The 18252-nt window shown below is 40.7% G+C and overlaps 3 protein-coding genes across 3 annotated transcripts; all 3 read right to left on the bottom strand.

Annotated features, from left to right (window-relative positions):
• Positions 1–1414: 1414 nt before the first annotated feature.
• Positions 1415–2350, bottom strand: LOC133967545 (olfactory receptor 1D2-like). The gene has a single exon (XM_062403063.1). The coding sequence runs from the start codon at positions 2345–2347 to the stop codon at positions 1415–1417; it is 933 nt and encodes a 310-aa protein (XP_062259047.1). The 5' UTR covers positions 2348–2350.
• Positions 2351–9665: 7315 nt separating this feature from the next.
• LOC133966995 (olfactory receptor 13F1-like) lies at positions 9666–10582 on the bottom strand. Its single transcript, XM_062402143.1, is given in 2 exon segments — positions 9666–10013; positions 10016–10582. Coding segments are annotated over 2 exon segments (915 nt in total).
• A 3662-nt stretch (positions 10583–14244) lies between these two features.
• LOC133966997 (olfactory receptor 5AR1-like) lies at positions 14245–15177 on the bottom strand. The gene has a single exon (XM_062402144.1). It carries the CDS (start codon positions 15175–15177, stop codon positions 14245–14247), a length of 933 nt encoding a protein of 310 aa, XP_062258128.1.
• Positions 15178–18252: the final 3075 nt, after the last annotated feature.

The raw sequence follows: 18252 nt of genomic DNA on the forward strand, positions 1-18252 counted from the left end.
AGAGATTTGACAACTTCCTCCTCTCAGTGACGACATGCAGAGGGTCCAGCTTCACCCTCAGGACTGAGCCCGCCATCTGAATCAGTCCGCTGAATCTTCTGGGGTTGACCATTCGCCAACTGTAGATAGTCGCTGGACTCATAAAAAATTAGCAGCTTGGTGAAAGATGTTAAAAGACCACCCGGCAGACTCTGGTCCTTTTTGTAGAGAGCTGCAGAGTCCCTGGTCCGGTTCAGTTGGCTGTGCAAGAAGACATTAGGGTCTGTGCACTCATGTAGCATCTCCCCCATTTCTCTGGCAAATGTCAGACGTCAAATGCAAATTTGCAAGTGGAAGTGTTTTTTCCAGTGATTCTGCAAAGGTTGAATAACAGCAAGAAAAGGAAGCTGAGAGATTCAAGGTAGTGTAAAAACTGACAGCGAACACTCTTACCTCCGACTATAACGTAGAAATTTGCAGATAAATAGATAAACTTAAGGACGTTTAACAACATCCTAAATCAATCTCAACCTAAGCCTAATAAATAAATTGGTCTCCAATCTAATTTTTTTAAATGTTTGTATAAAATTTCCAATCTCATAAGTGGAGAATTCTGGCCAGTAGTTTTACTTATTATGAGGTCCTTGGTAAAAAACAGCGTCACTAGAAAATTTTTATGGAAAGTTTATCTAGTATACTAATGAGGTGACATGTAGTCCAGAATTTGATTTAGGATAGCCAATTTTTTAAAGCTTAAAATTTATATGGAAATTGTAAAAATGCTTTTCTCACTGTGTGCTAAATGGCTAACAGAAGTTTTCCTCTCAGCATCTTTTGTTACAGTCTCAATTTCCCTCTCCCTCTGAAACATAGAGGAGTTTACTGTGAAAACTGATGATGCATCTAAAACCAACAATGATGCTCGAAAATGTTCATTTCAGACACTTAAGCTGTGTTTTATTGGAAATGTTAAAATTTCATACTCTCAATTGTTAATCTTTTTGTACATTTATCTATTTCAATAAATGTAAAACAGAATTAATAAGAATAAGTGGATCTGTTTGAAAAAAAAGTTGCATTCAAGTAAATCCTGAATAAAAAACTAAAGGATAACCTACACACAATGCATTTAGTGCACAATGCAAAGATATGAGGCGATTTTTTAACAAATCTGTTTATAAAAATCAGCCGAGATTTCCACAGATATAATTACAAACTAAATCTACACCATCAGCTATGAGTAGATACTGTAAAATAGCTAAATTATTTCTCATTACCATGTCTAAACACAACAAATAAAACAAAACACCTTGAATCTTATTGATACAGAATAAAACTGCAATAGAAACTGATAATTTGAAATCGAATGTAAGCTTTTGTTAGACTCTTGTATTATTAAAGGACTTTGAGTCTCCGAAGTATGTCAGAAAAACAGTCATTTCATTCTAAAAGTCATATAACCCAGAAATCTATTTCGAATTTTAGTCAACTTAAAACCATAAATGAGAGGATTCATGAGGGGAGGTATGACAAGAAATTCTATTGCAACAAAGTTTTTAAAGGTTTGAGGTAATTTCTTTGAATCAAATCGTATATTCATTAGATCAAAAAGTATTGTGAAAACAAAAGTGATTAAAGAGAATAAATGTGGCACACATGTTTGCATGAACTTTGCCCTGTTTTCTATAGAATTTACACATGTTCTAAGGATATATATGTACGACCAAACTATGAATACACCATGAAATACATAAAAGAGTATTGTAATATATGCAACTATGCTGTTAACCATAGTTTCAGCTGGAAAACAAGCAAGTGCAACAATGAGCCAATTCACACAGAAGAGTCTAGCAATATACGGGCTGCATAACTTCAGTCTTGATGTTAGAATCATGTTTATGCCTCCAAGGCAGAAAGTTGTAAACCAGGCGACACACACTAGCTTCATGATGTTCTTTTTTGACATGATAGAGTGATACTGCAGTGGTCGACATATAGCCACATATCTGTCATAGGCCATTACTGCAAGAATGGAGAGATCACTGACTGCAAATGAATACAGTACTTGAACCTGAAGAAGACATCCAGAATAAGAGATGACATGAACAGGAGAGAGCAGATCCCACAGAAACTTGGGGAAGAAACCTGTTGTTCCATAAAGTCCATTCATGCAAAATGAACACAGCAGAATATACATTGGTTCATGGAGGTTTTTGTCCAAGATGATGGTCACAATAAGAATTATATTTACCAGCAAAATGACACAGTAACACAGTAAAGTGAGAGAGAAGAGAACAAACCTGTAGTTCATTGATTCACTTAAACCTGAAAGATAGAACACTTTTATCACAGAGACATTATCCATCATGAGTAGAAGTGCAATAGTTCTTTTTATCCTCGGGTTGTATACCTGCATAATTAACACAGGATCTGTCCCCTTATCTCACTGTTATTAGAACTTGTCTGAAGTCAGCAGTGCACTGTGATGGAAGTTTTCTGGAAGCTGGTGAAAGGAGAACTCAGGCAGCAGCTGACATGCAGAAGACTCTAATGTAGACTTGATGCATCAAGGAGACCAGAGGGTGAAACAATATACAAACAGAGTATCATGAGCAATTGTCAGCCCACCCCCAAGTCTGAAGATGTCTCCCACAGCATCAACATTTATCTCCCTCTACTTGCGTCACCCATTCCAACAGGATATCCATGATTGGCTAGAATTACATATCACTCTCTATGTTACATGTAGGTGTTCACATTCTATTGGATAGTTGAGCCCAAAGCATGGATACCTTATTTTCCTTATGTTTGGCCACCGGTGTCATACACATCTAAATTACACCTTTGAGACTTGAAACTAACTTTTCCTAAATAAACTTATTTTCAGGTGTAGTATATTCTGCTACTTTTAATCTTAGTATGAACCAGAATCACATGTTTAAGCATGCCGCCGCCATCTTTAGACTCTCAGTAGTTCTTCTATGCATTTCTTGTTAGTTCTCTCCCCTAGGGTATGATCTTTGACCCCTTAATTGATGAGTGTAGAAAATGGGTTTTCTTCTATTAAGCACGAGGCATGTTGTTATGAATTCATCCTTACATTTACATGTTATGCGTTCAAACACATGCAGTCATGCACCTCTCAACCATGGGATGTGGGATTTTGCCATGGGCGTAGGCAACCCCTATATATATTGTATGTTTGACGCCTGCAAATCGGGCTTCACTATTGGCGTATGAATGTCTCCAGATTTCTAGAGTCCGTCCTGACCTGTGAAGACTTTTGTGTAATAAACTTTAACAATACAAGCAAGTTCTGGGTCTGCGGAGAATTCTTCCTTCAGCATCAACTTCACCATCATCGACCTCTTGGCTGCCCAAGATAGACGATACAGGTTTTTCTCATGTGTGGCCTTCTCCACTTCTTCCTTGTTGTTGGTTGTGACCTCAAATATTTAGAGAACAATTATGTTCTTTTTGGTGAGTTAAACACAGCTGAGTTTAGCTAAACTGAAGTTTCTGATCAATTTGTTGCAAATCTTTAAATATGAATACACAGATGACACACGTTTCTGCATGTACTTCAACACAGCAGACCGTGATGGCCAAGGATTGTCATTAATAATGTTGGTCTGTTCCTCTGCTCCAAAGAAAACCTGGATTTCAGTTTGCAGTCATTCAGGATTTGATGTCTGAAAATCGATCTTGAGGTTAGTGAGTGTGCTGTATTTATACACCTCCAAGGGGAGACATATCCCTGTATCACCCAGATAACGGTGAAAGGAAATGTATTTTCATCATGCAAAATACACACAACAAAATATACATTGGTTCATGGAGATTTTTATTCAAGATGATAAAAGAATAAGAGAACATTATTCACTTGTTTTCCGGGAATCCGCCGATCGTGCACGTATCCTGAGGCTCAACAACAAGTAGGAGGCTTTATTGTCTGGGCAGAGAATATTTTAAGTGCTTAGCTTGTCATTTATTTGAGTGTATGTTTGTTTGAAGACCGCCAAGTCTGTTTTCAGTCGTGTTTAACGCGGCCAACCGAGACGTCACATCCGGTTCCTTTGTTTAACGTGTTACCGTCAGAGATATTGTGCGGAGATTTACATCTGTTAAAGATAAATCTCACGTAGGTGGTTTGCCCGCTTCGCCGGAAGATTATCTCTGACGGTGTGTTTTCTTTTCCTAAACCTACCCACACACACGTTCGTACACATTTCACGTATACATACACAGACCCTCTGATCCTTAAACTAGCGTGGTCACATCTCTGAGAGATCAGAGCTTGTTCTAAGGTTCCCTTGTTTAAAATACGTGGTTCTAGCCAAGACCACAAGGAGATCAGAATCTCTTTGTCTGAAGACCCCTTTGTTTAAAGTCTGTGACCGGCCGCCATTTTGCCTTTCGCAACGTAGGTAAACCTACATTTTTAAAATATGTGAACTTAACATCATCTTGAATTCGACCAGACTACGTCACCACGTGGCCGCGTCATTACACCATCGCCACTCCCCTTCTCTTTCTCACACACACACACACACACACACACACACACACACACACAGAAGACAGGGAGAGAAGACGACAGCCTCCACGCGGCCTCCCCTGCAAGTAACGAGATATGGTGCAAGACCAGCTCATGAAACTAATGTCGCCACCCAATCGTCACGCTGTCAGATCAGGGCGCAAGAGGCCGGGGGGACGCAAGCTCACGTCAGGGCGGGCAGCCAACACGACCATCGAGCGCCAGGGCCTGGCAGTGCTCCAGCTAAATGTCGAGGACCTCACCACCGCCAAACTGGACATCATATGCCATCTCGCCGACTCCCATGAAGCGGCCGTCCTCCTTCAGGAGACGCACTGTGGAAAAGCAGACTTTCTCAGGTTGCCCGGGTTCCACCTCGCCGGCTCCATCCTCAGCAGGCAGCACGGGATGGCCACCTTTGTCAGGTCTGACCTCAGCTGGACAGCCACAGGCCAATCCCCTCCAGGCGCTAGTCTCGAGTGGATGTCCACGAGGATACAGACAACAACGGTTGTGAACGTGTACAAGCCCCCACCATCTGTACTGTCCACATCGGCCCTCCCAATTACCCCGGCACCCGCCATCTACGCCGGGGATTTCAACTGCCAGCACACCGACTGGGGATACTCCCACACAACACCGGATGGGGAGACGCTGAGCGAGTGGGCCTCCAATGCCAACGCCCATCTCCTGTTTGACCCCAAAGAGCCACCAAGCTTCTACTCCTCCAGATGGAACACCTTCACCAACCCAGACCTCGCCTTTGCTGTGTTCCCCAGTAAGGACCCAATGCCAGAGAGAAGGGTCATTGACAGGTTCCCCCGATCACACCACCGACCGTCTGTCATCAGAATACCATCACTGGTGCAGCCGGTCGCAGGGAAGCCTGTCAAAAGATGGAATTTCCGGAAGGCCAACTGGCATGCTTTTTCTGTTGACACAGAGAGAAGATCTGTCACCCCCCTGGACCCAGACACTCCTAATGTGGATGCTGCATATGCAGCCTACTGTGAAGTGCTGACAGGGGCAGCGAAGAAAACCATACCACGAGGCTACAATGAAATCTACATCCCGGGTTGGAACGAGGAGTGCAACCACCTCCTGCGAGCCCACCAGCAGGCTAGCTCAAGAGCTGAAGTGGATGCGACAGCAACAGCACTGCTTGAGAAGCTGGACGCCACTCGCAGGGCTAGATGGACAGAGGTCGTCGAGTCGATTGACTTTACCCACTCCAGCCGTAAAGCGTGGCAGACCATAAACCAGCTCTCAGGAAGAAGTACACCGCCTCCCAAGTGCCCTGTGACAGCAAACGCCATCGCAGCCCAACTCCTGAAAAATGGCCGCTTCCCAGACGCAGACAAAGAGTTTGCCCGCTCAACATCCCACGAGGTATCCAGTCTCTCTAGGGCGGCCAGGGTCAATGCCAACCTGTCAGGAGATTTCACACCAGCTGAGCTCAAGGACGCTATGGCCAAACTCAAACAAGGCAAGGCACCAGACTCCGACAACATCCACCCAGAGTTTGTGATCCACCAGAGCGAAATAACATCCGCCTGGCTGTGTGCTTTCTTCTCTGCGTGCCTCCGGAGGTCCAAGCTCCCAAGGGCATGGCGACGGGCCGCTGTCATAGCCCTCTTGAAACCCAACAAACCTGCGGATGACCCCAAGTCCTACAGACCAATCTCGTTGCTGTGCGTCCCTTTTAAAATCCTGGAGAGGATGATACACAGCCGAATTGAGCCAGTAGTTGACTCACAGATACCGAGGGAACAGGCGGGCTTCCGCCGGGGCAGGTCTACAGTGGACCAGGTAACCCTTCTCACACAAGATCTCGAGGACAGCTTCCAGGCCAAAACCAAAGCTGGGGTGTTACTACTGGACCTGACTGCTGCTTACGACACCGTCTGGCACTGCGGACTCCACCTGAAGCTGCTGAGAACAATCCCGGACCGTCATATGGTCAACTTCATCATGGAGATGCTGTCAAACCGCAGCTTCATCCTCCAGACCAGTGACGGCCAGCGCAGCAGGCTCAGGAGGCTGAGAAACGGGGTCCCACAAGGGTCTGTCCTGTCACCGATGCTCTTCAACATCTACATCTTTGACCTACCGGTGACGACATCTAGAAGGTATGGATACGCGGATGATCTAGCCATCATGCTACACCGGCCCACATGGAAGGCGGTTGAAGAGGGTCTCAATCAGGACATGGACGTCCTGGCTGCCTACCTTCGAAGCTGGCGACTGCAGCTCAGTAAGGGAAAGACTGTATCAGCAGCATTCCACCTCTGCAACAGGGAAGCAAGAAGGGAGCTAGAGATCTCAGTGGACAACAAACCCCTGGAGTTCCAGCAGGCCCCAAAGAACCTGGGCGTACGCTTAGACAGGACACTGTCCTACAAACAGCATTTGGATGAAGTGAGGGCTAAAGTAACAGCAAGGGTCTCACTCATCCGGCGCCTAGCTGGTACAACCTGGGGGGCCTCGGCCAAGGTTCTACGTATCTCCACACAAGCCCTCGTATTCTCTGCAGCTGAGTACTGTGCCCCAACCTGGAGTAGAAGCCCACATGCCAAGAAGGTCGATACGGCCATCAACAATGCCCTCCGGATCATAAGTGGCTGCCTGAAACCCACCCCCGTGTCCTACCTGCCAGTCCTAGCAGGAGTAGCGCCAGCCGGCCTACGGCGAGAGGCTTCTACCCTCGCCCTGGCAAGGAAAGCCCAGGAACACAGCTGGCACCTCCTCCATGAAACCACCACCATGGCAACACCTCCAAGCAGACTCAAGTCCCGCCCATACAATCAGGCCGCACAAGAGATGCTTATTTCCATCCCGGAGGATTTGACAACCAAAGCCTGGCTGGCAGCGGCATGAAAGCAGGAGTGGGAGTCAGCAGGACAGACACGCCTACACCATTACATCCAGGATCCTGGAGGTGGCGTTGAGGGAGAAGATCTACCTCGCCGGCAATGGACCCTCCTGAACCGCCTTCGCACAGGGGTTGGCTGCTTCAAAGCGTCCATGAAGAAGTGGGGCCTAACAGACAGTGCAGCGTGTGAGTGCGGGGAGCCTGAGCAGACTGCCGACCACATCATCACCACCTGTCCCCGGCATAGACCACCCTCAGAGGAGGGCCTCTTCCAAGTGGGACCTGAGACGAGGGAGTGGCTACACGACACGAAGTTGGACATATGAAGACGATACACGAAAGAGAGACACACACACACACATAGACACAGACAGGCAGACACACACGATTACACACACACACACATAGATACCCTCAGTATTACATGTGTTTCTAAGTTGTGATAAGTGTTGCTGCTGCTGTTGTCATCTTTGAAATATTGGAGTTTGTTAAATGAAGAATCATTGAATAATATTAACTTTATTTCCCCCCCTTTTTTAAAAAATCCTTTTGTAATTAAAGTATTTGTATTTCGGGAATTTGTTTGTGCATATGTATATGAATACAGCTGGATTACTATAGCCTGTGCTCGAACTTAAAACCCTTCACTGTTTATTATGTAATCTTTAATATTAAATATTGAGATTATTAATTTAACTTTTATCACTTGAGACTGATCCTTAAAGATTGACTTATTGGTCCCTGTCACCAGGGTGGTGCAACGCGACGATAAGTAATAATTACAGATTGTATTATTCTTAATTTATAAATGTTATTGTTTTCATTAATTATTGAACTATTCTTAATTGATAACCATATAATTTCTAATTAATTATTTACTATTCTTAATAAATAGCTTTATAATTTTTTATCATTTTTAATACCTAATTTTGATTTTAATAATCATAGTTCATGATTATTAATAATTAGCCAACGTCAAATCTACTACTACTATTGCACAACAAGTTAAATGACCTAAAACGAGTGCCTACCAAAAATAATTGCTGTGAGTAAATATAGTATCTTAGAAATTTGTTTGCCAATCTTCAGTCTTAAATCAACTCCAAGACCAAGACCAAGATTTATTCTATGTGATTTAACAGAGGGACCGAAGTGTCAAGCTGCAGGGAAAAAGTGTTGGTCTGTTCTTGGCTTTAAATAATAATGTAAATTGTACCTGAATGTTCGTTGATATATGCTGACTTTATATTCAGTAACATCTAAGTTGACTTTATTTCATTTATGTGATGAGACCAAACAAGGTCAGCTTTGATATATTTTCCTGTTAGTAACAAAATAATTTTAGGGTGAACGCATTTGACTTCCTGATCACCAAAGTATTACACATGTTCATGGTGACATTATTCTGGCTCTAATGGCTTGAAAACCTTATATAACGTTTATTGATCTTAACCTTGTAATCTGTCTTTTATACAGAATATGTATAATGTTAAAGGATGTATTCAAAGAGGCAGAATGTGCTTTATTCAACAGATTTCTCAGATTATTCAGATTATTAAAATCATTAAAATGGAATTATATAAACATCCCCATGGTTTTCCATAGCAACAATCACAACGACTTGGGAGAATTGAACAGTGAAGCGTGACTATAAGCTGCAATGAAATAACACATCTCACTTTATCTTGCCTGTGTAAATCTCAGGGAATAATCAATGTGGGGAGTAAAAACTTTTGTTTTGTCTGTAACTGATATTGTTACAGATTTGATTGCCATTGTGTCACTGTATATTAGGCCTGAATACTCTATTGTAATTGTCTGTATCATGGTGAAGGCCAGGACATACTCAAGAATGGAGCTTTTTGACAAAATCAAAATGTTTCAAGCAGAAATGTTAACAAGGTACCTCTGTGTTAAAGAGGTATCTTAATACCCCCCCACAAAATGAACAGAACAGTTTCCTTATAACATATTTACTGAAATGTGAACATAATGCCTCAACAAAGGACTATAGTACATTAAAATACATTTTTAATTTAATGGGAGTCATACTAATATACATACAGAAAATGGTTACACGAAATGATTTAACAATAGTACTAAATAAAAAGTGGCATAAATACATTTCTACATCAATACCAATTTCAACCGAAAATGGAAATTTAGATATGAAACTACTGCAAAATAACAGCTGGATCAGCTCTGCATATTTAAAGTATGTGCAATACAAAAAAGATTTTAAGTTTCCTTAATGTACACCAAGACTTAACTTGTTTTTTAAAGTAACAGCTTGTGAAGTCTGTTCCGAATTTTGGTCAATTTGAAACCATAAATGAGAGGATTCATGAGTGGAGGTATGACAAGAAATTCTACTGCAATAAAGTTTTCAAGTGATTGAGGTAATGTCTTTGAACCAAATCGTATATTCATAATATCAAAAAGTACCGTGAAAAGAAAAGTGATCAAAGAGAATAAATGTGGCACACATGTTTGCATGAACTTTGCCCTGTTTTCTATAGAATTTACACATGTTCTAATGATATATATGTAGGACCAAACTATAAATACACCATGAAATACATAAAACAGTATTGAAATATGTGCAACAATGTTGTTACCATCGTTTCAGCTGGGAAACAAGCAAGTGTAACAATAATCCAATTCACACAGAACAGTCTGGCAATATACGGGCTGCATAACTTCAGTCTTGATGTTAGAAAAAAATTTGTGCCTAAAACGCATAGGGGGGTTAACCAGGAGAAACACACTAACTTCACCACTCTTTGCTTTGACATGATAGAGTGATACTGCAGTGGTCGACATATAGCCAAATATCTGTCATAGGCCATTACTGCAAGAAAAGAGAGGTCACTGCTGACAAAAGAGTGAATTACTAAACCCTGAACAATACATCCAGAGTAAGATATGACATGAACAGGAGAGAGCAGATCCCACAAAAACCTTAGGAAGAAACCTGTTGAGCCATAAACTCCATTCATGCAAAATGCACACAGCAGAATATACATTGGTTCATGGAGGTTTTTATCCAAGATGATGGTCGCAATAAGAATTATATTTACCAGCAAAATGACACAGTAACATAACAAACTGAGAAAGAAGAGGACAGACCTGTAGTTCATCGTTTCACTTAAACCTGAAAAATAGAATATTGTTATCACAGAGACATTATCCATCATGAGTACAAGTGCAATATCTATTTTTATCCTCGGGTTGTATACCTGCATAATTATCACAGGATCTGTCCCCTTATCTCACTGTTATTATAACTTGTCTGAAGTCAGCAGTGCACTGTGATGGAAGTTTTCTGGAAGCTGGTGAAAGGAGAACTCAGGCAGCAGTTGACATGCAGAAGACTCTAATGTAGACTTGATGCATCAAGGAGACCAGAGGGTGAAACAATATACAAACAGAGTATCATGAGCAATTGGCAGCCCCCCCCCCCAAGTCTGAAGATGTCTCCCACAGCATCAACATTTATCTCCCTCTACTTGCGTCACCCATTCCAACAGGATATCCATGATTGGCTAGAATTACATATCACTCTCTATGTTACATGTAGGTGTTCACATTCTATTATGATAGTTGAGCCCAAAGCATGGATACCTTATTTCCCTTATGTTGTGCCACTGGTGTCATACACATCTAAATTACACCTTTGAGACTTGAAACTAACTTTTCTTAAATAAACTTATTTTCAGGTTTTTCTCATGTCTGGCCTTCTCCACTTCGTCCTTGTCGTTGGTTGTGACCTCCAATATTTAGAGAAAATGTGTGTTCTTTTTGGTGAGTTAAACACAGCTGAGTATAGCTAAACTGAAGTTTCTCATCAATTTGTTGCTAATCTTTAAATATGAATACACTGATGACACAAGTTTCTGCATGTACTTCAACACAGTAGGCTGTGAGGGCCAAGCATTGTCAGAAATAATGTTGGTCTGTTCCTCTGCTCCAAAGAAAACCTGGATTTCAGTTTGCAGTCATTCAGGATTTGATTTCTGAAAAACGATCTTGAGGTTAGTGAGTGTGCTGTATTTATACACCTCCAGGGGGAGACATATCCCTGTATCACCCAGATAACGGTGAAAGGAAATGTATTTTCAATCATGCAAAATACACACAACAAAATATACATTGGTTCATGGAGATTTTTATTCAAGATGATAAAAGAATAAGAGAACATTATTCACTTGTTTTCCGGGAATCTGCCGATCGTGCACGTATCCTGAGGCTCAACAACAAGTAGGAGGCTTTATTGTCTGGGCAGAGAATAGTTTAAGTGCTTAGCTTGTCATTTATTAGAGTGTATGTTTGTTTGAAAACCGCAGAGTCTGTTTTCAGTCGTGTTTAACGCGGCGAACCGAGACGTCACATCAGGTTCCTTTGTTTAACGTGTTACCGTCAGAGATATTGTGCGGAGATTTACATCTGTTAAGATAAATCTCACGTAGGTGGTTTGCCCGCTTCGCCGGAAGATTATTTCTGACGGTGTGTTATTGAGATCTCCTCGGATTTTCCCTTGCATGTTTTCCTATCTCTCTCTCTCTCTCTTTTCCTAAACCTACCCACACACACGTTCGTACACATTTCACGTATACATACACAGACCCTCTGATCCTTAAACTAGTGTGGTCACATCTCTGAGAGATCAGAGCTTGTTCTAAGGTTCCCTTGTTCAAAATACGTGGTTCTAGCCAAGACCACGAGGAGATCAGAATCTCTTTGTCTGAAGACCCCTTTGTTTAAAGTCCGTGACCGGCCGCCATTTTGCCTTTCGCAACGTGGCGTCACTTAGGTAAACCTACATTTTTAAAATATGTGAACTTAACATCATCTTGAATTCGACCAGACTACGTCACCACGTGGCCGCGTCATTACACCATCGCCACTCCCCTTCTCTTTCTCACACTCTCACTCACACACACACACACAGACACAGACAGGCAGACACACACGATTACACACACACACACATAGATACCCTCAGTATTACATGTGTTTCTAAATTGTGATAAGTGTTGCTGCAGGCTGTTGTCATCTTTGAAATATTGGAGTTTGTTAAATGAAGAATCATTGAATAACGTTAACTTTATTTCCCCCCCCTTTTTAATAAATCCTTTTGTAATTAAAGTATTTGTATTCTGTGATTTGTTTGTGCATATGTATATGAATACAGCTGGATTACTATAGCCTGTGCTCGAACTTAAAACCCTTCACTGTTTATTATGTAATCTTTAATATTAAATATTGAGATTATTAATTTAACTTTTATCACTTGAGACTGATCCTTAAAGATTGACTTATTGGTCCCTGTCACCAGGGTGGTGCAACGCGACGATAAGTAATAATTACAGATTGTATTATTCTTAATTTATAAATGTTATTGTTTTCATTAATTATTGAACTATTCTTAATTGATAACCATATAATTTCTAATTAATTATTTACTATTCTTAATAAATAGCTTCATAATTTTTAATAATTTGTAATACATAATTTTTATTTTAATAATCATAGTTCATGATTATTAATAATTAGCCAACGTCAAATCTACTACTACTATTGCACAACAAGTTAAATGACCTAAAATGAGTGCCTACCAAAAATAATTGCTGTGAGTAAATATAGTATCTTAGAAATTTGTTTGCCAATCTTCAGTCTTAAATCAACTCCAAGACCAAGACCAAGATTTATTCTATGTGATTTAACAGAGGGACCGAAGTGTCAAGCTGCAGGGAAAAAGTGTTGGTCTGTTCTTGGCTTTAAATAATAATGTAAATTGTACCTGAATGTTCGTTGATATATGCTGACTTTATATTCAGTAACATCTAAGTTGACTTTATTTCATTTATGTGATGAGACCAAACAAGGTCAGCTTTGATATATTTTCCTGTTAGTAACAAAATAATTTTAGGGTGAACGCATTTGACTTCCTGATCACCAAAGTATTACACATGTTCATGGTGACATTATTCTGGCTCTAATGGCTTGAAAACCTTATATAACGTTTATTGATCTTAACCTTGTAATCTGTCTTTTATACAGAATATGTATAATGTTAAAGGATGTATTCAAAGAGGCAGAATGTGCTTTATTCAACAGATTTCTCAGATTATTCAGATTATTAAAATCATTAAAATGGAATTATATAAACATCCCCATGGTTTTCCATAGCAACAATCACAACGACTTGGGAGAATTGAACAGTGAAGCGTGACTATAAGCTGCAATGAAATAACACATCTCACTTTATCTTGCCTGTGTAAATCTCAGGGAATAATCAATGTGGGGAGTAAAAACTTTTGTTTTGTCTGTAACTGATATTGTTACAGATTTGATTGCCATTGTGTCACTGTATATTAGGCCTGAATACTCTATTGTAATTGTCTGTATCATGGTGAAGGCCAGGACATACTCAAGAATGGAGCTTTTTGACAAAATCAAAATGTTTCAAGCAGAAATGTTAACAAGGTACCTCTGTGTTAAAGAGGTATCTTAATACCCCCCCACAAAATGAACAGAACAGTTTCCTTATAACATATTTACTGAAATGTGAACATAATGCCTCAACAAAGGACTATAGTACATTAACATACATTTTTAATTTAATGGGAGTCATACTAATATACATACAGAAAATGGTTACACAAAATGATTTAACAATAGTACTAAATAAAAAGTGGCATAAATACATTTCTACACACATCAATACCAATTTCAACCGAAAACAAAAAGTTAGATATGCAACTAAATTCAAAATAACAGCTGGTTCAGCAGTGCATATTTAAACTTGTGCAAGACAAACAGGGTTTTAGGTTTCCTTAATGTACACCGAGACTTAACTTGTTTTTAAAGTAACAATTTCGCGAAGTCTGTTCCGAATTTTGGTCAATTTGAAACCATAAATGAGAGGATTCATGAGTGGAGGTATGACCAGATATTCTATTGCAACAAAGTTTTTAAAGTGTTGAGGTAAGTTTTTCAACTCAAATCGTATATTCATAATATCAAAAAGTAACGTGAAAAGAAAAGTGATCAAAGAGAATAAATGTGGCACACATGTTTGCATGAACTTTGCCCTGTTTTCTATAGAATATACACATGTTCTAATTATATAAATGTACGACCAAACTATAAATATACCATGAAATACATAAAAGATTATTAAAATATATGCAGCTATGTTGTTAACCATAGTTTCAGCTGGAAAACAAGCAAGTGCAACAATGAGCCAATTCACACAGAAGAGTCTGGCAATATACGGGCTGCATAACTTCAGTCTTGATGTTAAACAAATATTTGCACCTATAAGGCAGAAAGGTGTTAACCAGGAGAAACACACTAGCTTCATGACTCTTTGCTTTGACATGATAGAGTGATACTGCAGTGGTTGACATATAGCCACATATCTGTCATATGCCATAAGTGCAAGAATGGAGAGGTCACTGCAGGCAAACGAGTACAGTACTTGAACCTGAAGAAGACATCCAGAATAAGAGATGACATGAACAGGAGAGAGCAGATCCCACAGAAACTTGGGGAAGAAACCTGTTGTTCCATAAAGTCCATTCATGCAAAATGCACACAGCAGAATATACATTGGTTCATGGAGGTTTTTATCCAAGATGATGGTCACAATAAGAGTTATATTTACCAGCAAAATGACACAGTAACATAACAAACTGAGAAAGAAGAGAATAAACCTGCTGTTGGCTTTTTCATTTAAACCTGAAAGATAGAATATTGTTATCACAGAGACATTAGCCATCATAGATAGAAATAAAACTTGACTTTCCTCCTTTTGTAATATATCTGCAAGATTAACACAGAGCCTTTCCCGTCGTCTCACTTTGTGTCTCCTCTGATGTCAGTCGCGTACAAACTGGGAATTAAAACCAACCAATCAATGGTCTGGAAACCCTTTCATCACTAATCATCAATCCGTGAACACAACAATTACCAAGGTAATACCAGAGGCCATCTATGGAGAGCCTCTACGGAGAGCCTGCTATCTACTTCCTGTTTATCCCGTTTCACCAAAAATAGCTACAAATCACCTGGAGTGCAGTTGCAAGGTAGTTCTCAATTAACTGGCACGAATGGAGTTTAACAAGCGAAAAACCTTTGATACTTGTCTCTAGACAAAGAGGTCCGTATCTTTTTTAAGGTTTTCCTAATGGGGGCTGATTTTCCCCATGTCCTTGCCCTCATGATGATTGGTCAGTCTCCAGATTTACAACTGATCGCGACAGGACACTAAAGACTAAAGCAATCCTTCCTGAAAGTTTTTTCAATCAGGAAAAAAAAACAAAAAAAGCTCCCTCAGTGGCGAAATTCTAGGTGCTGGACTGACACAAACAAATCAAATACTGATTCGTTCCTGATCCACCAATTAAACGTGGAGTGTTATAATTTGAACCCAAGTTGCACGTACGCTTAAAGACTCACTCCTTCCTTAGTATAACTTCCTGTACTTGCAGCAGGCCTATTCGTAGCCTAATCTAAGGAGTAATTTGCTCCACAGTCTTTTTTTCGAAAGCTCATAGCCCCAAGAGCTAGCCTTCTAGCTAGCTAACGTCTTCCAACTGCAGCAAGCCCTTTTTTCCTTAACACCTACCTTTACATCTTCAACCATCCACCGTGTTGCAACAAATAAAACACCAGCACTTGAGTTATATTCTGTGCTGTCCCTGTCTACATTGTGTACTGTTCGTTTTGTTAGGAACCATTGCCTAGCACAGTGGTTTGTACCGAGCTTCAGTTTCTGTGTCCACCTCCAGTCTGACCTGCTCTCAAGTTTTGTTTAAATTTTTCGTCAACTAAAATATACGTTACATCCTATTACGTCCCGGCACTTTTCCCTGCATGTCGCTGATCTACAGTTTCAGACCCCCAGACTCGGTAAACTAACCATGGATAAATCCCCAAAAAGAGAAGTATGTGAGGAAAATTAGAGTTTAATTCTGCGTGGACAAATGAATTTGCTTACCTGAACGCTTGATATGTGGCGAGGAATTAGCAAACAAAAAAAATGTAATGTTTAAAGACATTTCCAGAGCAAGCACACAGCATCTGTTGAAAAGTACCAAGCTGGAGATGAGCAAAAAAAGCATAGTTCTGTGTTTCATTTATTTCAAAGTAGGCCTACACATGTATTTTGTTCTCCTCTTCATAAGAGTTTGGTGTTTTTCCTTTTTTGTCACAGGCATATTTTTTTTACCTGTTACAGTCTGTTTTATTGTCGTTCTATAATTTAATAAATGCAACAAACTATAGTTTTTATGTATAATGTATGACTATATATATAACTTTATAACCTGTGTAATCAAATATGTTTTGCGGCTCCAGACAGATTTAATTTGTGGGAAGAGGGGGCAAAATGGCTCTTTCATTATTCGTGTGCAAGTCGCTCACAGCCACACATACAAACACACTCACAAGACCACGACGTTGCAATTACAACTTTATTAACATCACACACACTGTATCAGCAAACAAACACAACTATGGACAAGTTTCTGATTCGTAAAAGTCAGGCAACCGATGCGCCAGTTGCGAAGAAGCCAAAGCTTCGCAAATATGACGAGAGCTATTTGCAGTTTGGTTTCACCATCACTGGCACGACCATCAGTGTGTTTTGTGTGCCGAGGTGCTGGCAAATGACAGCATGAAGCCATGCAAATTAAAAAGGCACCTCTACACCAAACACCCCGACTTGAAAGAGAAGCCAATGGACTTCTTTAAAAGGTAAACGTGATGGCCTCCAGCAACAACAATCCACCATCTCCAAGCATAGCACTGTCTCCAAGCTTTCTATCTATATATTGTGGTGTAGTTGAGGGCGGTGGTGGCGGGCAGCGCGAGGGGGCCCAACTACCCCTAACCAGCTTTAGAGGGGGGCCCAGCCTGCAAAATTAGAATGTATGAAGGAAATTACATTTATTTTAAACAAGCAGAATAGTCTATGTGGTTTGACTCCCATTGGAGGGAGAACACAATGGCAGCAGTCCTATGAATTAGGTGACTTATCCCCAGAGCGGACGCTATGGTGTTGATGAGGGTTGGAGTACAAAGTCTATATAGGGCTTCTGGTTGGATGGTGGATGGGAGATGAACAAGTTAATCTAAAGTGGAAGTGGTATTGGGCTGGAGGTGTGTCACCCATTGATCCCAGGACATTTCTGACAGCTTGTCTCAATGCCATCTGTGAGAGCCTGTCAGTCTGTCTGTGTTACCTGACACCCCTCCATTCTGTCAGCTCCGTCTGTTCTGCCTGCTCGACCTCAGGGATCAAGCTCCCATGGTTTCCAGTATATCTGCTCTGCACTGATCTTCAGTCCCTGCTGGATCCACACTCTGTATAACTGTTTGTTGTAACAGTGAAATCTCGTCTTGTCCGACCAACTCAGCTAAACCAGCTAATTCTCAATCTTGTTTAAAACATAATTTCTGTCTGTGCAGTTTACCAGTCTGCCTGCCTTGCAGAGTCTCGAGCCCGCCAGCAGCTTACGCAAGCCGGACTTTGTGGTTTCAGTCAAGTCTGTGTCAGCTTGATCGCTCTAACCTGCATAAAAGTGACCGAGCTGAGTGACAGGAGCTAGAGAGAACATTTCATACTTTGACAGATTACAAGTGATGGCTCAAGGCCTCATGGGGCATGTCATTGCATGTCTGAAAGCAGCTGTAGAGAGCAGGAGTCCGGTCTCTGTGCAGGGCATGGTTCACAGCAAAAGAGAGTATGAAAATGATCATTCACCTTCAGCTTCACTTTCTATGTTTAGAATATGTGACATATTTAAACTTCCTATATCTGTTTTAAAGCACAAACATGGTTGACTTTCTGAAA

Source organism: Platichthys flesus, chromosome 13, assembly GCF_949316205.1.
Source record: "Platichthys flesus chromosome 13, fPlaFle2.1, whole genome shotgun sequence".
NCBI lineage: Eukaryota > Metazoa > Chordata > Actinopteri > Pleuronectiformes > Pleuronectidae > Platichthys > Platichthys flesus.